The 27,895-nt window shown below is 32.0% G+C and overlaps 1 protein-coding gene across 3 annotated transcripts in view; it reads left to right on the forward strand.

Moving 5' to 3' along the window:
* The window catches only part of LOC127289282 (probable JmjC domain-containing histone demethylation protein 2C), a 325,511-nt gene that overhangs the window by 218,563 nt on the left and 79,053 nt on the right, over window positions 1–27,895 (forward strand). For all 3 annotated transcript variants that reach the window (XM_051317121.1, XM_051317122.1, XM_051317123.1), the window contains exon 8: window positions 2,415–4,248. In XM_051317121.1, coding sequence (XP_051173078.1) covers window positions 2,415–4,248 — 1,834 coding nt within the window. The remainder of the gene's footprint in view (window positions 1–2,414; window positions 4,249–27,895) is intronic.

Genomic DNA, 27,895 nt, shown 5'->3' on the forward strand with positions numbered 1-27,895 from the left:
TATAATAGAAAAAATTTTGTTCTTTTAATAGATATTTTTAAAATTAAAGTTTATAAAATATTTATTATTTAAAGGAGTTGTTTTTTGTTAGTAAAAATAGAAAAAAATTACCTTTCTACATTTATATTCATGATTTGTTTATGATATATACAAGTAATTTTGATGAAAATACAAATGATACTTGAATGCAATAAGTGGAAAATTAATTTAAAGCGAAAACAGTTTAATGGAAATTGTGATTGGATTTGAAATTCATTAAAGGGAAAACGGAAACCTTATATATTGCCATGCCAATATTTTGTGAATTCCCCGAACGTGAGCAGTGTTGCATAATCCGTCATTCGATATTCAACGCAACGATGGTCACGTTAAATCCTCTTTACTCCTTGGCACATTCTGTGATGGAATTCATCAAAGCGAGGGTCCATTCAGTTAATACTGTATAACTTCATTTTAGAGTATTTTCACCAAATTTTTAGTTCTTCTTTTTAGTTTTATTTTTTTCTTAAATCCTGTTTCCCTGATTTTATTTATTTCTTTAATTTTTTCATTAATTATTTTTCAGAACGAGTAATTCACTATTTTTTGAACTTCATAATTGAATTTCTTTTAAACTATATAATAGAATATATCGTGATATAGTTAACATTTAGATCGTCTTTTGATTTTCAATTACACTACTACTGTCGTTGTTTGCGTAACATAACGGTTTGAAGAAAGTTTTAAAATGACCTGACTGGCACGTTAAACCGCAAACTCGCACCAAGCTAAGAATCTTGATGGCCTGCATAAGACAACCACATTAACGATTAGCGATTAACGATAAATTTATAACTGTTGATTTTTCACTTTTTAAATACTGAGAGAACAAATGAAGCATAATATTTTATTGAAAAATAACATTTAGATTCATATATATATTATATATAAAGTGAAATTTTATTTTACTATTTTTCCTGAAAACATATATTCACTTACCTATTGTGAGCAATAAATTTATTGATCATCATCAATTTGATTTAGCCACCACACCAAATCACTGTGCACGAGATGATAGAAGAACAATTTAGAATTATATAGATGCGAATTGAGTCCCAAAAGGGCTCTCATGTCCACTTTGTGCGTATATAAAGTTACTCTTCTCTGTCAGGCACATAACAACATTTATATACACGGGATAAACATGTGTCGGGTATCGAGGCATGCGAAGAGGAAATGTACCCCCGCATATATGCAACGGTGTTAGTCGTTGGAGTGGCACCGAGAGTTGGCTCTGCCCCTCTGGGTAATAACAGTAAATCCTGAGCAATAAATCCCTCTTCTCTCTCACTCTCTTTCTCCTTTACTCACTCGATCTCACTTACAGCCTCCCTCTTGCTATATGCTTCTCCAACCTCCGCGCGTGTATTGTAAATTATTCCCATGCTCCGGCCATGTTCCACGTACTGCTGAGTTAGCCACATACTTCACTGCAGACTCCATTCTACAAGTACTCTTGAACCGCTTCGCGAGGATCTGGAAATCATTCCCAGATTATTCTCATTAGATAAATGATACCATTTATTGATACTGTATTTGATTTTATATTATAATTAGAATATCATATTTGATGCTGATTAATTTGATCCATTTAATATATTCCTATTTGAATTCTGATTTTAATATTTGAAAATTTTAGCGCTATTTAAGAATAGAGGAATTAGAAAAATTTATGAGACATACGAGACATTTTAAAGAATAGGTTTTAAAAGTATTTATAGAATATATTGAACTTGAAACGTAAATGTAAATGAGTTGATTGAGATCATTAAATTGTTTTGGCTCTTGCTCTGAATTTTGTCCTATTATTAGTTTGTGAAATAATGTATATATATATATATATATATATAAAGGAATTCCCGCTGCGAATGAAACAGCGTGGCTGCCCGCATATAACAAGCGTGAGGAGAGAAGAGGAGGAGAATGTGGATGGAAGTGAACTGGTAGTGATTCACTAGCTGCGGGTATCAGAAGGATTAGCCTCGTAAACCAAGTTCCTAATACGTTCCGATAGTCGTTACATCACGCCTGCCAGCTGACTAAATTGATTGCCTGTAATGAACAACGTAATATCATGTGTCTCGTATATTCTGTAATAATGCATTCCCCAACATCAATTATTATATTGAACATTCAGTAAGGATACATATACTCTTCAAAATAACCAAGAAAATTGATTTTAACAATATATTTTTACAAACGTTTATTTGTCTTTTGATCCATATCAATAAAAATGTCTTATCACATTCTCCTTTTATATGTCAATAACAATCGTTTATTGACAATGTAGCGATTAGAACGCAATTAAGAATAAGTATTTGAAAAAAATATATCAAATTATCACTCACGTTTTCTATTTTTTTTACTTGTTTCAGATAAAGGTAATACACGCGGTAATCGTCGAAGGCGCAATAGTGAAAGTGCCAGTCGTGAGAAAGGCGAAAGAACTCAAGTTGATTCAGAGGAGGCTCTGTCAGTGGGACAAGAAGATCGGGAAAATAAGGGACCTTCTGCAGGAAGACCAGGAAATAGAACGCCAAGAACTGTTTTGGAAGAGGCAAATCCAGCGCCTGGTAGTTTATCGAAATTACGACGTCGTGGAACAACAGTAAAGAGTCCAGTGGAAAGTCTTTCACAAAGACCAGTGAGAAAAAAACCACGGCCAGGTGGCGAACTAAAGCTCAGTGGGGAATACGAGTCGGAGAAACAACAGCTGTTAGTTAAAGACGATAAGAAAGAACGTCTCGAATGTAGGTCTGATGACGAAGGTGAGGTAGAGAAGGAGGATCGTGACGAAGAGGATGAATGTTGTGATCCCTTGATAAAAAGGCTCAAAGCAAATCCTACACTACGTAAGACAACAAGATCCGAGAAAAAGGATTTTGAACGGGAAATTCAAGATCCAGTTGATGAAAAAGAACATTTCAAGCAATTGAAAAAGGAAGTCGTCTGTGACGGTGAGCGTGTTGAAAACGAGGAGAGTCAATCCAGAGAACGTGATCGGGAACCAGAACCGCCACCTACAAATAACCTTGACTCTGGTAGAGATACAAATTTGACGGTAAAATCTGATCCAGATACAGAATCATCGACGCGGGCTCTTGAGGAAAGATTGGCAAATGGTTTAAAGTCGGATGAAGTTACCTCTGACGAAAATAAACGCCTCGGGTGTACGTCACCTATAAATTGTACAAAATCGTCGAAAAAAGAGGAAGAGAGAAAGGAAGACGACGAAGAAGAGAAGGAAAAATCGCGAGAATCTAGTGCACCAGGAAGGCCGGATTCAAGTGTTGACGCTACTGAGGATAGTGGTTTAGGTAGTAGTGCCAGAGCGGCAAGTGTTGAGTCCGTTGAGTTGCTCGAGTCCAGTAGTCAGGACTCAAGCTCCGTGCTGGAGAGACTGAGTCCGTTGCCAGGCGGCCGTGGGCGGCAAAGCCTGCTCCTGGAGGAGCAGGAACGCAGTCGTCACAACGAAAGCCCTGTCATTTTAGCTGAAAGATTAAATAAACCACCGCCACCAATTTCGAGTCATCATTTACAGTACCATCATCATCAATCGCTACATCATCAACATCGTTTCTCAACTGGCAGTCCTGTGATACATCAGCAACATTTACAAATACCTGGAAGTCCTCATCATCATCATTTGACCTCGGCCAGCCTCCTAGAGGTACAACAGCAGTCGCTACCATCGCAGGGAGGCGATGAGGCCGGCCTCATGGAGGTGGAGGCCGGGGCCGGAGTTGGTATACCAGGCGGAGGCGTTCTCGGTGGCGTCCCTGCCGCTGGAACGTTACGTACTACCACCTACGGAGACAGTGGTTCTGACAGTGGGGTAAGCTCCCTAAGGAGTGCCGGTTCCGGTGACGAGAGAAGCGGTAGCCGTAGTTCTGCCCTTAGCGCCGAGGAAACGGCGCCTGCCGCTACACCGGCAAGGGTTTGGCACGTTCAAAGCGTTCAGCACACTTCTCTCCTGATGGCCCATCCCCAAGGTCCACCAAATCCCGCGGCCAGCTCCACGTCTTCCACAGTTCCACCGCTCGGTTATCAAAGTTCTGCGCCTCCTGGTCATCATCATCCAGTTGTCGCGACCGAGATGCTTTGGCGACCACCCAGATATCCACCGCCACTTCCCCATGCTCTTCTTGCACCGTCGCAGCCAAGCCCCGAGGAACTTCTGGAGAGGGATCGACACGAGAGAATGCTTCGGTAAGTCCAAATTTTTTCATTTCTTTTAAATACACGAAAAAACTGTTGAGTGGACGGATGCGTCATTGACAATAGAGGAGCGACACTCGACGTTAGTTTCACAGCTCAGTTAAAATTGGGAGAGTTCTCTTAAAACCTAGATAGACTACACTGAAAAAGTTTTGGGCGATCAGACTTCCCAACGCATGCATGAAAAGCACCAAATAAAAAGGTTCTGCGCAACTTCAATGTGTGGTTGTTTCCCAATTTGGGTGCTCTGAGTGCCCAAGCCTGATGCAGCAGCAAGACTTTTTCAGTGTTTTGCACTTTACCTCATTGGGTAAATATCTTCCTCAACAGTTTTTAGTATGTCATGGAATTTGTATGCCAAAATTTCAAAATATTGATAAACAGCAAAGCATCCCTATGTGTGTATATAGTTATCCGAAATATATATCCGATATATTTTAGAATCGATTTTCTATAACAAAATTATGTACGAAAAGGGGAATTATTTTTTAAAGCATTTGCATTTTTATTTAATTAGGATTCCACTCTACAAGAGTTTCTTTCGATAAATAAAATTATAAATTCTTCTTTTGCTTCAATTATAAATTCGTTATTATTTTATAACTGGTGTGAAGCTCTTTATGAGATTCTCGGAACGGTACTCGGGCGACAATAAGTTAAATAGCACTACAATTAGTGAATTAAGAGCCAGACACGTATGAGCCAAAGCAGTCCTTTCCGGTTTATAAGACTAAATACTTGATTAAGCTGATTTAAAGAATTTTTTTCTTTTACTTTATAATCGCTTTAATTACACATATAGCATTCTAATATCGCAAATTGCATTGCAACGATGTTAGAGAATGTGCGTGCTTCTAAAATCACGAATCCCACCTTACGATATACGTGCTTTTAATATCACGAAATCACGATTTGTACCTGTGATATCAGCAATGCAATGACCGTTGAAGCAGCTGCGTTTGGCATTTCTTGCATGGTGTGCCTTAAGGCTCTTGGCCTTCAAAGTCTCTTTGTTTGATCGGTCTCGCGTGACTACCAAGTATTCGCAGTATTCTCGTACAAGGAAGCGGGAGTGGGAGAGTGAGAGAGAAAGAGAGAGAGAGAGAGAGATGGTTTGGTATATCTGTATGCTTGAGAGAAGGCGTGTAAGAGTGAATGGGTGTGTTTCCGGACGCCAGCTGCGAGTCACTCCTAACTTCCGTCCGATTATTGCTCGCGATATACGTGGCTTGCCTAAGCAATCAAACTATTACGGGTCGCTGCCACCGACGTAGACTAGAATGAATAGCAACGACCCGAAACCACCGTATTAGGCTATAAATAACTCGACCACTGTGCTTCAAGCACTTAGCATGTGCTTAACCTGTTCGCACTGATGAACTATAGGTACAGATACATCTCTTGAGTATATATAGTGGAACTAATCTCAGGAGTCATCTCTCACTCTAACATATACTACCACGATTTACCTCTAGACAAATCATTTTGCTTTGCTTGGATTCATGACTGCTGCTTGTAACGCTGTGGATTTAAATCTGTTTTTCTGATAGTATCAGAATGGATTTAGTTTGTTGTAACTGATGGTAAAAATTGGGTTGACGGTACTATTATTTATTAATATTTATGCAAAAGCACTTTTCCATTTTTTGTTAAAATCAGGGTTCCAATTAATGATATAGATATGCTAATTTTGGTAATATATATATACATAGTTACACTATAGTTAATCGTGGTTTCAGTTGTGGGTTCTTCAATTTAATAGCAATTTCAGTTAATAGCAATTCCAGTTTATGGTCATTCCATTTAATGATTCTTATCAGTGAATTTAAACGCCTATCGAAAAATAGCAATTCCAATTATTATACTTCCAAATAGCGAATCTAGAATTTCTAATTTTGTTTGCATTATACTATTACATTTATAATGATACTAGTTGCAAACAATAGTAGTTTCATGAAATTGGAATAACATAATTTAAAAAAAAATGTGTCGTTCTTAAAAATATAGTATAAATATTTCCGCTTATACAAGTTGAAAAATTCATGAAGAAGAATAAACGTTTAGTCAGTATGCGGCTTTAAAATACATTGAATTCTCATTGAATAATCACAGCTTCTCGAATATTCGAATGCCTATCGGAAAGCAATATCGCAGTCAGTGACCGTAAACGACCAATGCCATAATTCCGGAAGCGAATTCGTTGCCTCGCCTAGCGTGTCAGGGAATACATTTGACTTCTTATGAGGCTAAAGTTTTTACACTGAAATAACCTGACCCACAGGAGCTCTATCGACCAACTTGTGGAGTGAAGGGAAAAGAGAGGGGAATAATATCTATTCTAAACGAGAAACATATATATATATATATACACACATACTTAAAACATATACTAACGCTAGACGAAGGGGAAATAAGTCGACAGGTTCAAAACTCGATAATATAATGACCCCCTGTGTCGATGGTATTTAGTTTCGACGAAACCATCTTAGTTTACATGAGAGATGCGAGGTATTCAAACGTTTATTAGTTTTATTCTCATGAATTTGCAAATATACGAGCGTTGAGTTCCGTATTTATTCATCTCATTCATCTTATTGGTAAAAATAATATTTTTGTGTGGTTTATTTGTGGAATAATAATGATAGACGGAAATTAAATCATCGAATTGAAAATTTACGTGCAATAATTTTGGTTCAAAGTTGATTTAATTATTTGCTACTATCGCGTATTATAATTCTTATTCCACTCATATTGTTTTAAAAATATTTTTCTATTCTAGAAAATATTTTAATTATTTTATGGAATATTGAATCAATTTTCAGTCAGAATCTAAAATAAAAAAAACTATCTTTCAACTAGAAGAGAATATTCTTCCCATTGTATATACTGTTAATATTTAATGTTTTCTAGAGGAGTCTTTTACCTTGATGTAGTGCATGTATTTTATATTTTAAACTATTCTAGGGATAATGTTAGATTATATAGTAAACGTTGATGTTTTTAATAGCACCTTTATCGTAATATGCTGTTTATAATTATTGGGGAAAAAAATTATAATTTTTATTATGAAACAAGTGCATTATGTTTATATGATACAATATAGAAAGTAAAATTGTGATTATTAGTGAGCATTGACGTCCATATATGTTTGAATGAAATGTTAAAGATTAACGACTCAGGTTATATTGCGTTCCAGGAGATCGTAACTTGCCACTTCTGGGGAAGCGTTTTGTAAACCTTCCAAGTAATAATGTAACCTAGTGCTCTTAAAAGCACAAAATGGTCTTAATAGTTAGCAGCGTCGTAATCGCGTATACAATAGCACCAATAACAGTTGAACGACGCGAGAGTATATTTGAAACAACTGCCCCTCTCGAAATATTACTCAAAAGGTGCCACTTTTCGGATACTTTAGACAAGTTTAAACTCAACCCAAATCAGTGGCGCTGAAAATTTTAAAGCAGGAGCATGAAAATATGTGTTTTTGACGCTATAATAGTTACAATCAATAGCAATTCGAATAGATATGATAATTTTTAACCAATTGAATTAGCATCTGATAATAATTTTCAAGCAATTGTTTTTTGGTAAACGTTTTTAATTGAGTTTTTTTCTATGAAAAAAGAAGAGAATTTTTATTCTTAACTCCCAAACGTTCGAAAACAAAACCAAAAATCGTGTTTTGTTCAACCCCCAAAGGCAGAGAACCTTTTTTTTGTGTATAGTATTGCTTCTGTAATCCGTGCACGATGAGACGAATGCAATGCAAGAAAAAAAGAAAATCACAGCAAGAGAGAGAGAGATACTTCTCTCTAATGATCGGGTGTAGCAACAAGATACCTGCTTTCCAACAGTTCTTCGCTCTCCCTCTTCTCGCACTGATTGAACCTTTGCGGACTCAACACTGTCCGGGATCTGGAATTTTTTTTTCAAATTCCTTTTTTTTCTTCTTTGTTGCTTACTCCCGAAGCGAATGTTTGTGAGGAGAAAATGTGTGTGTGTGAGTAATCGGAGAAACCAGTTCGATCCTATGGGATCGTGAGATCGACGAGGTGGATCATCTGTCCCAGAGGACACGAAGAACCGGATTAATGGACGACTTGGTTCAATTGGCCCGTTGTTGTTGTTGTTTTATTGGAATACATTTTGTACGTCCTGACGTCACGTGAGCTTCTCGTTATGTGGTTCATTGCTTCCTCCTATTGCAGAGAACGTAACGTGTGGTCGAGTCATAAATTTTCACTCGCTTGTTTCCCGGGTTCTGTATAAGCTTTGAATACTCCCTACTATTCTCTTTATATTTATATATATATATATATATATATATATATAAAAGAGATAGAGAAATATATATGTATATTTCTATATATAGTTATACAGCTAGAGACGAAGATAAAAAAAAGAGAGAGATCGACATCGAACGAGTAAATTACTTCCGAGCTATAGCTCTTTGCGATGCTTGGCGGGGTCAAGGTTACGAGAAAACTTTTATCCGAGGCAATATTTTTTTTTTTACTGATATTATTATTTTTCTCGCGCTTCGCGGCCTTTATTCTCTTGCGCCGCAAGAATGTTGAGTAATCAATGGTTGCGTAAATATTCTCTCTTTCTCTCTCTATAGTGGAAAGGAAGAAAAATATTTTATTTTATTTTTTTTGCAAAAAAGAGGAAGTTCGTTGATGGAATATTTCTTTGGGTAAATGTTTGTATAATTTATCGCGGCGAGGTTACGACTTTTACTGCACAGTTTGCTTGAATGGGGAGCCAATCTGGAGCGAGGTAATGAATGTGTCGTGTCTGAGAGCGAGCTGGACCTGGAAACATTGGATTATACACGGGTTGTTCCCTTGACAACGGTATCATTAATCTAGTGTGCGTTGAATCCTGCCACAGGAACAAACAACTTGAATTGAAATTTCACCTTGTTCTCCAACGTTTTTTTTTTACGTCTGACTTATATATATAACATAAATCTTCCGCTGAGCATTTATTTATTTTTAATAATTGGTTTTTGAATTTTTTTTTTTTATTAAATTTCTCTTTAAATTTAATTACACAGAAAAACCGTGAACTCGAAAATGAGTTGAATTCATATTTAATTTGAAGTGCAACATAACTGAGTCAGTAAGATGGCGCCACGTTCTATGTCGTTGAATCATTTTTGTTGCACTTCAAATTAAGTCTGAACTTATTTTGAGTTTAGGTTTTTTTTGTGTTACGCACACAGTTTGCTGTGGCAGCGAACTATTTTCAAATTGTGTTTGCTAAAATATAGGCACAGTGAATAAATTTCCTGTGACGCAAAAAAAATATATTTCTTCAAAAATCGTTGATCATAAACGTTGTGGACTTTAATATTGTAACATCTGTAAGCAATTACTTTTTTCCGTACAAGTGGAAAATCGTGTCCAACATTTTAAATTAATAGAAATTGATGTATTAATTGTTCGCTATTTTGTCATTATAAAAAATTAAAACCAGAAAATTAAATGGTAATATTTTACTAAAATATAAAAAAAAAAATTCAAGTCACGTTTTCTGTTTGTTAATTAGTTGTCATACTCTGCACGTACAATCATTATGATTCGTGCGACGTTTACACATGTTGAAAGAAATAGAATTTAAATTGTTTTGATTTTTTTTAGTATTAAAATAAAATTCTATGTCAGGGGCAGATCAGGAAAAAAGTTGTAAATTAGTAATTTTTTTACTACTATCAAATATTAGGGAGTTTGTATTAAAATTTATTATTATTATCTTGATAGAAAATTGAAAAGAAATGATTCTCCATTTAAATAAAAGTTTAAAAATATAATTTTACCAGTTAAAATATCGTATTTTGCCCCAAAATTGCGTGTATATAGATATATGTATTAATTATTTATGAATCGTCGCAAAGTGACGCCGAGGGCAAATTAGTGCTTATGCAAGTGCGACAATCTCTCGCTCTGAACATATTATGATGGAAGGTAATCGCGATTACACCGGTGAAAATATACAGAAACTAGCATTTGGGCACAAGGTCGGACAGCTTCTTTTCCTCTATGTCCTCGGTTCAAAGTCTGCGTCACAGACGACTTGCGAACCGGTACGACCAGCGTGCAAACACTCTCTATATAGCTAATATATAACACGCATAACATGAAAATAAAAAAAAAAACACACACACACATACGACTTGGAGACAAGCGCAACTGACAGGAAACTGTAAAAATACTCGCACTGGTTCCTTTCGAAGAAGAACCGGGGAGCCTCGGGAATTTCATTAGTTTCGCGGAACACAAACATATAAGACGCTCGATTTCTTTTGACGTATATACTCGCGTGTGTGAACTTCCTGGCAAAAAATTTTTTTTCTTTTCTGTCACATAAAATGGAATTTATAAACTTGCTCATTAAAAATACAACGCAAATTTGTTGCGAATTATGAAAATTTCCAATTCTTATTTTTCGCAGTTATTGTAATTTTTATTTGTCAATTATTAAAATTGCTGCTATGAATAATTAAATAGTATCTTATTCGTTATTATACATTTAGATTATTGAACTTTTAGAATTAACAATAAATTTTTTTTTTTAAATCATATCTTTCTGTGATATTTGTACTTCAAGAGAAACGGTATATTTTTTTCATATGAAATTGAATATATTTTAAAACAGTAAATACTATATATATAAAAGAGTCAATATTGTTAATGGGTAAATATCAGTAATTTACAGTATATATATGTACATATTTAATTTACATCGAGCTACTCTTTGCCAAGGTCATTTCAAGATCACGTTTACGTGTGTGTTTTTAAGGTGAAAGTAAACCTTTGATTATATCTTGAGATAAGAGGGAGAGAGACACGTTTGGAAAACGAGTACAATTCATCTTTATGTATATATATATATATATATATATTTCGCGCGCCAACCCTCTATTTAAATTTTCAAAAAATACACTGCAAAAAGAAGTATCTTATTATAATAAAACACATTGGAAGCAAGTTACCAAAAATATCTTCCTATCTATCTTATATCTTAAGAAACTAATGCATTTTATGATATTTTTGATAACTTTGAAGGAAGTTGTAAAAAACATCTTAAAGTAAGATATTTCTTTTTGCAGTGTATTAAATATTATTATGGTTTTCTAACCTAAGACCCTAATTTTGAGGTTATGTCAGTATTTTTTTCTATAACTTTGACCAAATTTTGAGGTTATGTTCGCCTCCACGTCTATGACTTTTGACGTAAATTTGAGCATTCAGTCCTTTGAAATTTTTAAAATAAATTCTGAACAGTACGCGAGTTTGAATGCTTCGCGAGTTGAAGGGTAGGCGAGTACAGTGAGTTCCAGCGTAGCGTCAAAGTTCTCGCCTAGCGTTCATTCTTGAATCAGTGGCGGTGGCAGTATTTTTTTATAATCATTACTATATTATAAAAAGATATCGCCGCCGCCGCTGATTCAAAAATGAACGCTAGACGAGAATTTCGACTCTACGCGGGAGCTCACAGTACTATATGGGTCATTACATGTGAAGTGTAAGCAACCTAAGACCTATATTGTACTAACCATATCAAAAACATGAGTTGGTTACACTTGACATGGAATGACCCATCCTGAAGACAACGGCGAAATTTTTTTATAATATAGAAAAGATATAATATTCATTTTAATTCTTTTTTCATGTAAATAGAAAGAGAGAGGGACATATGGCAGGGACCCAAAGACATTTTTCTCTTTATAACACTCGAGAGTTGAAATGATAACGACCAATAAAAAACAGACACATATCAGTTATTATTAGATGCTCCAATAAAAAGATATACACGCAGAATGTATAACCAGTTTAATCTTGTCTATACATGTATACATAAAAAAACGTCAACTCTATACTGTATAAAATTTCGTTTCATTTTTATCCATGACAAAATTGAAATACGTATATATGTGTGTGTCTCATCGTCTATATAAAGATGTGGGCGTAAAATTATTTCTTTGATAAAGTTATTTCGTTTATTCTTTTCAGATATATATATATATATTATTTTTTTTCTTGTAGATATTTTCTTTATAATTTTTAAAGTTGCAGTATGAACGGGTTTAAATTTGTTTATACTATACTTTTTTAACTTCAACTTTTAGAATATTGCTTTCTGTATTCAAAAATAAATTAATAATTTATTAAATATTTAATATACGCACTGGAAAAAAATAGTATTGAATCAAGAAAATCCATTTACTTGTCCGTATTTGATTAAATATTTTTTGCGAATCGCGACGGGGAAAATTTTGTCAAGGTTGAAAGGCATAATTTCTTTTTGCTGTTTATTACGTAAAAGAGTAATTTTCCAGAAAACATGATCTTCTGCTGGTGAAAATAATACGTTTATTGACGTACTCCTCCTTTGTTTATATAGACAAAATTCCATTCTGAAATGAAAACGTAACACCAAAGTTGGTAAACTTAGAATTAATTTATTAAATTTTTTTTTTGTTTCTTTTCACTAAAATTATTTAATAAAATTAATTTAATAATAATAATAATAATAATAATAATAATGGAAATAATTTTAGGTCTAAAAACATAAGGAAATTGAAATACACATATGTAAACTTAAAATGACAATAGTAACAATAATGGAATAATAAAGATAAGGAGGTTAAAGATAATGAAAATAATGATCATGATAATATTAGTAATAATCAAATGTCAATAATGATAATAATTCCAATAATATCAATAAAATCATAATGATAATGGAAAAAAAGATAATATAATAATCATATACCTATATGTATTAAATACATATATATATATATATATATGAAAAAAATATGATATTTATTAAAAGACAATTTGATTTTTATTTATAATTTATAAAACCGATATTTAAAATGACAAATGTCACGAGGAAATAATTTAACTATTATAGATTTTATTGAAATTTTAAATATCTTTCATATAAATATCGCGTTATCTATTAATTTTCAATTTGTTAAATATATAATCTTTAAATATAGAGTAATGTAATATGAATAATTAAATGGATGGATCATTTTTTAATTAATAAATTATACTCTTGTATATATAATATTAGTATAATAATGTTATATTTTCCTAACAAGAAAATCAAGATAAATTTAAACCTCACTTGACGACATGAATTATTAAATTGTTATTTTACTCTTATTATATATATATATGTATTGGCACACATATCGCTATATTCTTTTAATCTGTGTGTATAATATATAAAAATTACAATGCGCATATATAAATGACGGGAATTATATTGTGAGCAATGAATGACTTGCATGACAATTAGACAAACGATATATCTCTTTTATAAAACAATTGAGAATCGGAAACACTTGCTAAGAATGCGATAAAGCACGTATCCTGTTTATTCTATTTTTTTTTTTCAATGAAATATTTAACGGTTGATATACATTTAAGATTTTTTTTTACCGTTAGAATCAAGTGAACAAGCAGTAATGCTGTATTTTTTATTTGTTTGTTTTTTATCAACACCTATTTTCATTTATATTCATATATACACGTGTGATAAATCGCGGTTCTCTGACGTACATAGGGATTTCTTTTTTTTTTTTTTTGTTTCTCGCACGTGCAGTTGAAAAAAGTTCATTTTTATGCTGTTAAAGATATTTTTATCTGTTTAATAAACATTCTTTTGGCATTCGTGTCAATAGAGGTGTTATTTTTTGTTTGATTTTAATAATTGATAGTTTCAATAATTAATGTTATAATAAATATAGTACTTTTAATCGTTAATTGATTCAATTGGTGATAGCTAAAATTATATATAATAATAATAATAATAATAATATATTCCTTCCTAAAAGTTGAAATTAAATGCGAAAATTTATTTAAATGCTTGTAAATTAATTCAGGATGCTGACTGTAATATATATGTATGTATGTATACTTTCTCCAAAAAAACAATTTTCATTTTATATATATTATATATGAAATCATCATTATTGTAGTTATTGTGACCTCCATTAATAAATTGTAATTTTCTATGTATTTTTAAGAAATTTTTTTGTGATGATGATAAATAATAATAATATATTTATATAAATTAATTTTTTTTTTGTATTAGTAAATAGAGTTCGTGTGAAAATTCATCTTTTTTTCTATGATAAATTAACACTATTCTTATATGCAAATTGCCTCTTAAGATGATTTTAGAGAAAGTTTGAATGCTCTTTTGGTCGATTAGAATATCTTCAATAAAAAAATCTCATAAAACAATAAATAATTCAACTTTCTTTATTTACAAATTCATATTTATTTACATACGTACAATTTTATTTTATTTACAATTTTTAAACTTGGTGTTAAAACATACATTTTTTAAAAAGCTACATTTGTTTAGTATATATATTAAAAACAAACATGAAAATGAATTATTAATTAATTAATAAATTATTAGTAGGATATAAAAATTAAGGAAATAAAATTCTTTTACGTAATTTTAGATATATGACGTGTTGCAAATTTTAACACTTAGAAAAAGTAATTTCAGATAAAAAATGAAACTTTAAGTTTTCTTTCTTTGAATTTATTTCTAAGAAAAACTTTTCAACTATAAATAGATAAGCCACATAAAAAAAGTGCACATAATATAATGTATATTATATATTTTTTATGTTTAGAAAATAAACGCGTAATATCAACGTAAGCATATATTTGGCATTAGTGTCATTTTTTAATATCACGTGATGGACTTTAATTTCTTTCATAACAATAATAACATTCTTGCATACAAGTAAGAAACGTGTGTTATAGACATAAATAAAACTTTAATTGGATTTCTTTTCACAGTTTAAAATCTGGTTATCTTGATCTTTGAATTTTGAAAACATTTCTCAGAATCATGAATAAGAAGGCATATATACGTGTATATATATGTAAACGATACATTCAGCATCGACCGAAGTGAGTAATATATTTATTCACATTATTAAAGTCGTGAAAACATTTTTTATTCCAGACCTGACCGATATATTTTTAAATCCTCTTAGGCCACTAATGTCTCATCTTTATTCACCAATTAAACCCACATTTTATTTTTTCACCCATTCAAAATTAACTATAAGTGAACCTAATAATTTTTATACACTCGTATATATATATATATAGAAAAGAAATATATTTTCTTGCGAGTCTAATGAAATATATTTCTTTCAAATAAAAATTTACACGGAGAAAAATGGAAAAACGAATAAAGTAACTTTTACTACTTTAAAAGTAAAATTGGACCTGTCCGAAGTTTCTGCGCATCTCTGGCAACTTTTACTCGAAAAATAGTAAAATTGACTACTTCTGTAGTAAATTTTACTGTTTCCTTAGTAATTTTTACTATTTCTGAAGTAAATTTTACTATTTTTGGAGTAAAAGTTGCCAGAGATGCGCAGAAACTTCGGACAGGTCCAATTTTACTTTTAAAGTAGTAAAAGTTACTTTTTCTTTTTTTCCGTGTATTTAATTCAAATATAGAATATATTATATATATTTGATTCGAATAAATAATGTCAACAAAAATTACCTTAAAAATGTCGTAACTTTAAATAAATTTAATTTCTACATTAAGCAAAAAAAAAAAAAAAGATATTAAAATATTTTCTTTTAACAATATGCACCATGAATAATAAATCGAAAAAAAAGTATTGAAGTGAAAAAGGTTATTTTAATTGAATTCATTCATGTTTAAAGAGTATAACCGTAAAAATAAAAAGGCGATATACATAGTCTCTCTTTTTTTTTTAATATATTCGTGAGAAAAGCCTGTCGTCTAACCCTTTGAGTTGAGGCTTTCTTTTGAGCAGAAAATTCTTCCCCTGCGAGTCGCGTGTGAATGCGTAATAATAAAAGCTCAAGAGAGGTGCACTCACTTTATATACATACATCGAGCGTTGCACATATTATGCACACTTTTTGTACATAAATAATAATATATCTAACACGTAAGCGACTTGGTGTGTGGACCCATTAAAGTGGATTATAAAGGTCCTCAACCCAGTGAGTCACTCTGTGGGTTAATAATTACACCGAGAAGTTTGTGAGTCGTCAATGTTAAAGCTCTTCTTCGCAATATTCCATATTTAAATTATATATATATATAACTTTTGCTTTTGTGCAGACTCGTGTAACACATTATTTTTGCAAATTTTCTGCAAAGATCGTGACATTAATTTAATGTACGGAGAAAATTACTTCACTTAAATGAACGTAAAAAAATAGAAAGAAAAAAATGAAGAAATGTCGCAAAATTTCTTATTTTACGATAAGTATGCATAGTGCACAACATTTTATATATGTAGGTCTCGGATAGACTTTATAAAAGATGCAAATAAAGTCGTTGCGCATTATATTATAAAAAGTCGATAATTTTAATTATTTATTTATTATATTCCATGTACATTTTTTAGTAGATCTTTAATTGATTCAATAAAAAATAATAGAAAAAATCTTGTAATCCAAGATCTGCTTTTATATATATATAAGGAAAGTACATGACATTGTTTAAATCTTTTCATTTTATATAAACATATATATTTTTTTCTCGGACAAAAATTCTTCTCAACTACGTGAAGTAGAATTTTTTCAAAATGCAATTTTCTCCCTGAGATTTTATGACAGCGCTAAAATATGAAATTACTTTTAAAGCAAGCGTAAATAAATGCATTCAAATGTGAATGTAAATTATGTTTTAAGGATGAATATTACCGGAAGCGCGTGCACACACATTTATGAGAGTCGCTTCTCTCTCTCTCTCTCTCTCTCTCTCTCTCTCTCTCTCTCTCTCTCTCTCTCTCTCTCTTTCTCTCGACGATACACATGTTGGAATCATAGTCGCACATATAATGTTGCGAGTGCGTCAGGCTCATGGTGTCGTTTTCTGACGAATCGTGCCAGGTGCGGGTCGTACACGTGCAAATGTGCAAAATTTACCCGCTCATTATATTTATATCCCAAGAGCGCCGCGGCAACGGCAGTGAATTTCAATTTTATAAATAGCACACACAACTTGTATATAAACCGTGTACCATCGACGCTTGCAGATCAAAGTAATTTTTACTCTCTCTCTTTTTTTTTTCAAAAGGCCATTAAATTTCCTCGAAATTTCAACATTGTAATATTTTTCTGTCGCACATAACAATATAATTGTGCGCTCTTTAAAAAAGAAAAACAAAAATTATATATGCCACTGCAAGAATAGTTATTTTCGTATCAAGGGCGCAAAATAGGTGATTGTGGCGAAGGCGAGATTAGAGAAACCAAGGGGACCCGAAGCGCCCGAGGCGAAGCCGAGGGTGCGTAGGGTCGCCGAGGTTTCTTCATAATCTCGCCTGAGACACTATCACCTTTTGCGCCCGTGCTGCGAACAACATTTTTTGTCCTGTCTGCATGGAAAGTGTATTATTGAGTGCATGCAAGTCCGCTTGTTTTAATGTTCCATCAGGGTTGGGGAGATAATATACTTAAGGTAAATTACATGTAGTTGTTTACGTATATTATGTATGTTTATTATGTCACAAAAAATGAAAACAATACATTTTTTAATGGTGCGGGCGCGAATGTATTTTGCGCCCGCTTCTATGACGTCAGCGGGCGCGAATGTACTTTGCGCCCGCATCTATGACGTCAGCGGGCGCGAATGTACTTTGCGCCCGCTCACCCCATCTCTGGGCGGGAATCACTTACTTTGCGACCGCCTCAAGTGCACGAAATAACACACTTTCCGTGCAGGTAGGACAAAAAAATATTTTGTAAATATTCTTTTGTTGTCGCATTTTCTCTGTGTGGTATATGAAAAGAAAAGATTAATAAAATAAAAAATACTTTATATTCACAGAGAAATTTTTTTAATTCAATTCAAATATATTAAATTAATAAATAAAATAATATATAGAGAGACAAAAATTTCGACTATTGGCACACTTTACAAAGTTTTGACTCATATAAACAAAAATATATATGTACAAATACAATCCTGAGCGTAACAGCATATCCACGTCAATTAAACTTTAACCGAGTTTTAAAAGAAAAATATTTTTACTATCACATTTATCTTAATTCGTGTGTTCCACTTCTTGTGTCTCACTTTCAAGAAAGTTGACTCTGGACCAAAGAAGAATAGGATAATAAAATATTTGAAATTGCCATATGAAATAAAAGAGAGAAAAAATTTGCGAGAAATAAAGAAAAAATTCTTTTTTTTGTAAAAAAAAAAAAAAAAAAGAGAAAGAGAGAGAATGGAAAGTGCATACGGCATATAGCGAGTACCCTTTGCTTGATGCGATGACGGGCAGACGGGAAAGTTTGTTACAAACTTTACGCGATTCCGGAACGAAGAGCCGAAAAGGGGTAGAATTGCCCGCACGTGGTTTATGGACCGTTTCGTTTTACTTTCGTCGTAAAAATTCCGCTTGCAGCGATGCCCCGAGGAAAGAGATATCTTTGAACATATACATGTGTATATATGTATGTATATGTACAAGTCATTAAAACAGATGTGTATATAGTTGGCGCGTCACACTATAAACTTGCTTCATACGCGCGTTTCGAGATGCAATTAATCTGTGCAGCAATTCACGTAATTTTGAACACAATGATATCGTAATACATCCTCGACATGCGACCCAAGTTTTAGGTGACATTTATGACTGAAAATTGTTGATTCTTAACAATTTACAACTCGTAATATAATAATAATCTTCTAAATATGCTAAAATCCAAACTTTTGTCTTCATATATATAAACATATAAATAAAATTTTCTTCTTAATTCCAAAAAGATAGGTCCGTCAAACCAGCACCTCCACAATTAAAATTTAGAAATCGGACTACACTAGATTTTTGGGCTTTTTTAGGGCTATTTTTGGGCCCTATTAAGAAATTTTGGGCTTTTTAAATTTTTCCAAAAATTTAATTTTTATGTGGAGCTGCCCACTTACGTCAAGCTAGCACCTCCACTATGTAAAAACTTAAAATTAAAAAAAATCAAATACACTATATTTTTGGGCTTTTTTTGGGCTCTTCAAAAAAAATATTCCCGATTTATAAAACTCACCCCTTCATCAAAAACCAACCCCTTTAATATCAGCAATTTACATTTTCAAGGTTTCCAATTAATAAATTCATCGGATTATTTTAAACCTCGTTACTCGGGGGGTTTTCGAGGTCGCTGATTACGAATCTGCATTCCTTTTTCAAAAATTCAAAATGGCGGATCCAATATGGCGGGCGAATTTTAAAAAAATTCATCGGATTCGTTAAAACCTCGTTAGTCGGGGGTTTTCGAGGTCGCTGATTACGAATCTGCAGTCCGTTTTCAAAAATTTAAAATAACGGACGAATTTTAAAACAGCCATCCCGATTTTTGGGCTCTACCCCTAAAGCCAAAAACCACCCCTAAACTTCAAAACTTGTGTAAAATTTGAGCTATTTACGCTTTTTCATTTTATTTCTTCTTCTAACTGATCCCAATATTTTTGGGTTCCTCAAAAACAGCCATCCCGATTTTTGGGCTCTACCCCTAAAGCCAAAAACTACCCCTAAACTTCAAAACAAGTGTATATTTTGAGCTATTTACGCTTTTTCATTTTATTTCTTCTTCTAACTGATCCCAATATTTTTGGGCTCCTCAAAAACAGCCATCCCGATTTTTGGGCTCAAACCCTAAACCCAAAAACCACCCCTAAACTTCAAAACATGTATAAAATTTGAGCTATTTACGCTTTTTCATTTTATTTCTTTTTCTAACTGATCCCAATATTTTTGGGCTCCTCAAAAACAGCCATCCCGATTTTTGGGCTCTACCCCTAAAGCCAAAAACCACCCCTAAACTTCAAAACTTGTGTAAAATTTGAGCTATTTACGCTTTTTCATTTTATTTCTTCTTCTAACTGATCCCAATATTTTTGGGTTCCTCAAAAACAGCCATCCCGATTTTTGGGCTCTACCCCTAAAGCCAAAAACTACCCCTAAACTTCAAAACAAGTGTATATTTTGAGCTATTTACGCTTTTTCATTTTATTTCTTCTTCTAACTGATCCCAATATTTTTGGGCTCCTCAAAAACAGCCATCCCGATTTTTGGGCTCAAACCCTAAACCCAAAAACCACCCCTAAACTTCAAAACATGTATAAAATTTGAGCTATTTACGCTTTTTCATTTTATTTCTTTTTCTAACTGATCCCAATATTTTTGGGCTCCTCAAAAACAGCCATCCCGATTTTTGGGCTCTACCCCTAAAGCCAAAAACCACCCCTAAACTTCAAAACTTGTGTAAAATTTGAGCTATTTACGCTTTTTCATTTTATTTCTTCTTCTAACTGATCCCAATATTTTTGGGCTCCTCAAAAACAGCCATCCCGATTTTTGGGCTCTACCCCTAAAGCCAAAAACTACCCCTAAACTTCAAAACAAGTGTATATTTTGAGCTATTTACGCTTTTTCATTTTATTTCTTCTTCTAACTGATCCCAATATTTTTGGGCTCCTCAAAAACAGCCATCCCGATTTTTGGGCTCAAACCCTAAACCCAAAAACCACCCCTAAACTTCAAAACATGTATAAAATTTGAGCTATTTACGCTTTTTCATTTTATTTCTTTTTCTAACTGATCCCAATATTTTTGGGCTCCTCAAAAACAGCCATCCCGATTTTTGGGCTCTACCCCTAAAGCCAAAAACCACCCCTAAACTTCAAAACTTGTGTAAAATTTGAGCTATTTACGCTTTTTCATTTTATTTCTTCTTCTAACTGATCCCAATATTTTTGGGCTCCTCAAAAACAGCCATCCCGATTTTTGGGCTCTACCCCTAAAGCCAAAAACCACCCCTAAACTTCAAAACTTGTGTAAAATTTGAGCTATTTACGCTTTTTCATTTTATTTCTTCTTCTAACTGATCCCAATATTTTTGGGCTCCTCAAAAACAGCCATCCCGATTTTTGGGCTCTACCCCTAAAGCCAAAAACTACCCCTAAACTTCAAAACATGTGTATATTTTGAGCCATTTACGATATTTTTTATTATATCTTCTGCTAACTGATTCCAACATTTTTGGGCTGCTCAAAAACAGCCATCCCGATTTTTGGGCTCTACCCCTAAAGCCAAAAACTACCCCTAAACTTCAAAACAAGTGTATATTTTGAGCTATTTACGCTTTTTCATTTTATTTCTTCTTCTAACTGATCCCAATATTTTTGGGCTCCTCAAAAACAGCCATCCCGATTTTTGGGCTCAAACCCTAAACCCAAAAACCACCCCTAAACTTCAAAACATGTATAAAATTTGAGCTATTTACGCTTTTTCATTTTATTTCTTTTTCTAACTGATCCCAATATTTTTGGGCTCCTCAAAAACAGCCATCCCGATTTTTGGGCTCTACCCCTAAAGCCAAAAACCACCCCTAAACTTCAAAACTTGTGTAAAATTTGAGCTATTTACGCTTTTTCATTTTATTTCTTCTTCTAACTGATCCCAATATTTTTGGGCTCCTCAAAAACAGCCATCCCGATTTTTGGGCTCTACCCCTAAAGCCAAAAACCACCCCTAAACTTCAAAACTTGTGTAAAATTTGAGCTATTTACGCTTTTTCATTTTATTTCTTCTTCTAACTGATCCCAATATTTTTGGGCTCCTCAAAAACAGCCATCCCGATTTTTGGGCTCTACCCCTAAAGCCAAAAACTACCCCTAAACTTCAAAACATGTGTATATTTTGAGCCATTTACGATATTTTTTATTATATCTTCTGCTAACTGATTCCAACATTTTTGGGCTGCTCAAAAACAGCCATCCCGATTTTTGGGCTCAAACCCTAAACCCAAAAACCACCCCTAAACTTCAAAACAAGTGTAAATTTTGAGCTATTTACGCTTTTTCATTTTATTTCTTCTTCTAACTGATCCCAATATTTTTGGGCTCCTCAAAAACAGCCATCCCGATTTTTGGGCTCTACCCCTAAAGCCAAAAACCACCCCTAAACTTCAAAACTTGTGTAAAATTTGAGCTATTTACGCTTTTTCATTTTATTTCTTCTTCTAACTGATCCCAATATTTTTGGGCTCCTCAAAAACAGCCATCCCGATTTTTGGGCTCTACCCCTAAAGCCAAAAACTACCCCTAAACTTCAAAACAAGTGTATATTTTGAGCTATTTACGCTTTTTCATTTTATTTCTTCTTCTAACTGATCCCAATATTTTTGGGCTCCTCAAAAACAGCCATCCCGATTTTTGGGCTCTACCCCTAAAGCCAAAAACCACCCCTAAACTTCAAAACATGTGTATATTTTGAGCCATTTACGATATTTTTTATTATATCTTCTGCTAACTGATTCCAACATTTTTGGGCTGCTCAAAAACAGCCATCCCGATTTTTGGGCTCAAACCCTAAACCCAAAAACCACCCCTAAACTTCAAAACAAGTGTAAATTTTGAGCTATTTACGCTTTTTCATTTTATTTCTTTTTCTAACTGATCCCAATATTTTTGGGCTCCTCAAAAACAGCCATCCCGATTTTTGGGCTCTACCCCTAAAGCCAAAAACCACCCCTAAACTTCAAAACATGTGTATATTTTGAGCCATTTACGATATTTTTTATTATATCTTCTGCTAACTGATTCCAACATTTTTGGGCTGCATTTTTCTTTTACATACAAGAATTTTTAGTTTGGTAAATTTTTATTTACACAACTATTCTACTTATAATTAACCGAATATTTCGGAAAATTTTTATTTTTAGTATTAAAAAAAAGTTTAATTTGCATTACAATATATTTGAAAATTATCGTTTGTTAAATCAAATATTTAATGATTCTAATTTATGAAATTATATATTGATATAATTTTGAAAATTTTTAATATTTCTGATATTTTTAAAACAAGTTACAATTCTGATATTGCGTAAAAATTGATAAGAGAAAAATACAGTTGAATGTAAAAGTTTTTTTTTTTTTTCTTACATACGTAGAGAATAGAAGCCTTATCTTTGGAGAATTATATAGCCTTCACATGTACGTCAAGTTGGAGAGAAAGAAATTTTTGGGTCGCTTTATCTGTTGAAAATTTTTTGCCTATATACCAATAAGTAATTGGTTACTAGAATCCACGTGCTTTCATCTTCTCTCTCGAAACACACCAAATTCCCAGAATTCATGAAATACACGTCACGAACCAACATTCTGCGGTAAATAATATGTCCTCTTTTCTCAATAAATTATATATATAATATTATACAGTGTAGTGTGCGAAAATAAAATAATCCAATAAAGAAATAGTTTGAAAGAATATTTTAAACTTGAAAATTTTAAAAACTATTTTTAAAATTTTTTTTTAAAAGACTATGCATAAATTTTATATATATATACATATGTCTGTATAATTTAGTATATGCATATATATATATATATAAAAGAAGAAAATAAAATTAAAACATGTTTACATCATGATAATCGATTTTTGAAAAGAAGTTTAATATTATTTCCATATTATTAACATATTAAATTATTAATTTTTGAATGTAAATTCAAGTACGATATAATCAATGTACCATGTGTATATGTGATCTTTGATATAAATTCCAATGTTCACGGAGTTTTGAAAAACATGAATATTAATAATTGCCTCAACTGTATTAGAATGTCAATAAGTAACACACGTGTCTATAATATATTGAATTAATATATTATCCATTGCCTCAAAAATTATTCTTGGGTATTTCCATAATAACAATGAATGCTTATATTGTCAATATAAGAACAATTTCCTGACAAGTGTCTTTTTTAATATAAGTGTCTATAAAAATAATTTCATATACACGTTTTTATTCTTTTATTCGAAATTTTTTTTTACACTTTTTATTATACATAAATAAGAAAATTGCAAATTTTCTTTTTAGTTTCATAATTTTTTTTTTTTTTTTTTAATAAAATAAATTTCTTTTTATATACATTTCGTGTTTACAAGTAATTTCTTGTTTATAAGTTGCGAAAAGTTATTATCTATTGCACGATAAAAGTTCAACAATCTTAAATGGAGTTAAAAATGAAAAAAAGAAGAAATAAAATAACAACCTTTTATCTTTATACTTGACAATTAGTTTTTTTCTTCGATATATATTAGTGGCCGTATATATATATGTATGCGTGTATATAAGCATTAGTTATTTTCAGAGTGTAATTTATTTTCATCGGAGTAAAGCAAAACCGGTCTTGGAATTTGCGATACACTTGTGACCTTTTGTGAATCAGTCGCTCGATATATATATCTATATACGTTTAATCAACACTTTGAGATGACGTCACCAATTAATTCCCTTGCGGATATTACTGAAACAATATAACCGTATACGCGACTTCCTTGACGATAAAAAATATCTTTAAAGTGTTCAAATTATAATTCTTTTAGAAAAAGTAATTTTAAAAATTCATTTTATTTACATTTTTTTAAACTAGGAAAACTATTCTTTTTTGAATCTGGCGAATTCTGGTCAAATCACTAAAATAAGAAAATTATTAAAAGTATAAAGATTCATTTTAATTGTTAATATATTTTATTTACAAAAGGTAATGTTAAAAACAGTTTATTTACATTTTTTCCAAATAGGGAAAACTGGGATGGCCCTGATCATAACCCTATTTCAAATATAGGGCAAAAATAGAGTATTTTTTGCTGAGGCTGATGTATGAGAAACTTTGTGTGAATTAAAAAAAAATTTTAACTTTTAACCATTTAAAGAAATTAAGATATATTCCATAGCTCATTGTTTATAATGCGGCTTTCACTGATATAGTGAAACAACTTTTAACATAAAGAAGCATAATACTTGAAATAATATTATATATGAAGTGGCACAGAGCACTTACTCTATTTTGACTAGATTCATGAGGTATTTTATCAAAGATTGTAGTCCGAAGGAGAAAATTTCACTTGCGTGTCTGAAGAACCCAGACAAGTACAAACATATATAAATGTATATATATATATATATATGTGTGTGTATATATAACGCGTTGAGAATATAACTGGTCGTTCCAGTTTCTGGAGCAACATTTCGTACGTGTGAGGAGGAGCAAAGAGGTTTGGCCAACTCTTGCATGGTACTCTGAGCACCTACATTACCAGCATCGAGCCACTATTTCCAGTAAAATATCCCCTGACACGATCCAGCAATCAGCCTTAGTCACGACTCGGTTTATTGAGCCCGCGGAGTAAAATCGGCGTGCCGGGACTTGAAATTGCGAGAGAGAGAGAAAGAGAGAGAATGTTTATCCTGCTCACGGCTACTGGGGAGTCGGTGCTGCCGGTAGATTCGTAATCTGCCATGTTCTCCGCAACTCTTAGTGACTCGCGTGTCGTTGTTATTATTCGTCAAACGCGGCCTTGGCTGCGAAACTCAATTTACTTTGCGAACACGTTTATTTCTCCGCTATTCCCCTTGGCCCTCGACCTATGTATATATATATATATATATATCGATACCATCCCACCCGCACATCTATGCCATTCCTTCCTTTTGCGAGAAGCTTAAAGTGCTATATTCCAATCGTTAGCGCTCGTGTCGACCCCAATATCATCAGTCGATAGGAGGGTCCCCCATGCATATTTTTAGGTGCCGTCAATTGTGTCCGTTACCACCAACTAAACTATGCATGAACTCGCTCAATGTAAAATTGAGAAACCGTTCAACACTTTCCTTGAATACATAAGTAGACGTCGTTATTTTACATATTTTTTTATTTTCATTACCATTTTTTGCTATTTTATATATATATATATATATGCTTCAATTGGTCAATTTTAAAATTCGCGCCAAAATATGTATATAGGTAAAATAACAATTTTGTTATAGGTCCATGTCGTGTAGGTCAAATGACAGTTTTGTTACATGTCTTTACGGTCAAATGACGCATGTATGTTAAATTCCAACTAATTTAATTTATATTGAATATTTATGCGCCCCCTTCAATCTATTATGTATGTTAGATTCATTGATTGAATTATTCTGAAAATAGTCTTTTGATAATGATGGATTACTATGAATATTATATTATTTAAGGATGGAAACCATCACAAAATTACATTTCTATCTACTCTTTACCAGTAACTGATTTTTTTTTCTTTTTTTAAATTAAAATAATTGTATAATTACAGAGATTTGAAAATTTTTGTAAATTTTTTTATTAGTAGTGAAAGTTTCAGTTGGACCAATTTTAATTCAAATATTTTTACATTTCATAAAAATATCAGTAAAAAAAATGAATTGCAGTTTGGCTTTGAATTCTTAGTCAGACGTTATATTAATATTATAGTAGTAACTGTAAGTTATAGTCAGACTTCGAAAATGTCTATACTGTTAAAATTAGTTCAAAAAAGGCCGTTTCTGATCAAACAAATCACTTTAAATTCTTGTTTTTTGTATCTGTAGTGAAAGTGAGTTTTATTTCAAATATATTGATAAGGCTAAAAACGCAGTAGTAATAAACAATTTCAGTCAGATATCTTATCAAAAAGTTTAATATTAATCGCTATAGACATATTTTAGTCAGACAAAACGTTTAAAATTTTTGTAGTAGAAAAAGGCAGGATTTTTGAAAAGAAAATATTTTAAATTTTTGTTATTTTATTATCAGTTATAAAATTTATTTTCGTACACAAAACGGTCTATATTCTTGTTATTTTTAGTATTGTTATTGAGTTTCAGTTGCAGTTTTAGTCAGACACAGACTTTTTTACAAAATACTTATTTTATTATATAGTAGTCATAGACTGTATTTAGTCAGACAAAACGTTATGAATTCTTTTAGCTTTATAATAAAAAAAAAAAAATAAAAGTGAGTTTTAGTCAAGCCAAATTTTTTTAAATTCTTGAAATTTTAATATCAGTTTAGTAAGAGTGCTGCTCAATGGGATTCATCGTTTAACCCAAAGAGAAATGTTACGTGATACAGCCGATGAACTGAAAGTACCGTTTGAGAAATGATTTATTTTATTCATTTTTCTCCAAATCACGTTTTATCTACGTCTATTTCTATTAACTTATTTATATAAATACCAGTTAGAAATAATTTTAGTTCTTGGAATATACCATTGAAATTATATATTGCCCTTGAGCTAAGTAAGCATTTAATGTTTTGAACTCATCGGGAAAAACCAGTTTTACTATATTTATATATATTTGTATTAGAGAAAAAATTAAACATTGATGCATAATTTCGAAATTATTCATATTTTCATCGACTTAGATAAGATAAGGGAAATGGAAGACTTCCTTGTATCGTATCTTTTCATGTTAAATCGCAAAATCGACATCTTTAATTAATGTTTGACTTTATCGTTTAAAAACCGTTTTGTATGTCAACTGAATAATTTAACGCGTATTATAAATTTTTTTTATATAAACAGACTTTTAAAATAAATTTAATCAAGTTTTTAAATTAGTAAAATTTTTAATTTAATTTTTTTTTTTTATTTAAATTTAAATTAATTCAAATTATTAAAAACATTTGATTAGGATAGCTAATTTTTTAATTTATTCACAAAAAAAACAATTAGGTCATTAAATTAGAGTAATTATTATTATAGTGAAATAAAACATTCTGTATTGTAAAG

This window comes from Leptopilina boulardi, unplaced genomic scaffold (genome assembly GCF_019393585.1).
Source record: "Leptopilina boulardi isolate dan_hultmark-lab unplaced genomic scaffold, ZJU_Lbou_2.1 LbouV2_401, whole genome shotgun sequence".
Taxonomy (NCBI): Eukaryota; Metazoa; Arthropoda; class Insecta; order Hymenoptera; family Figitidae; genus Leptopilina; species Leptopilina boulardi.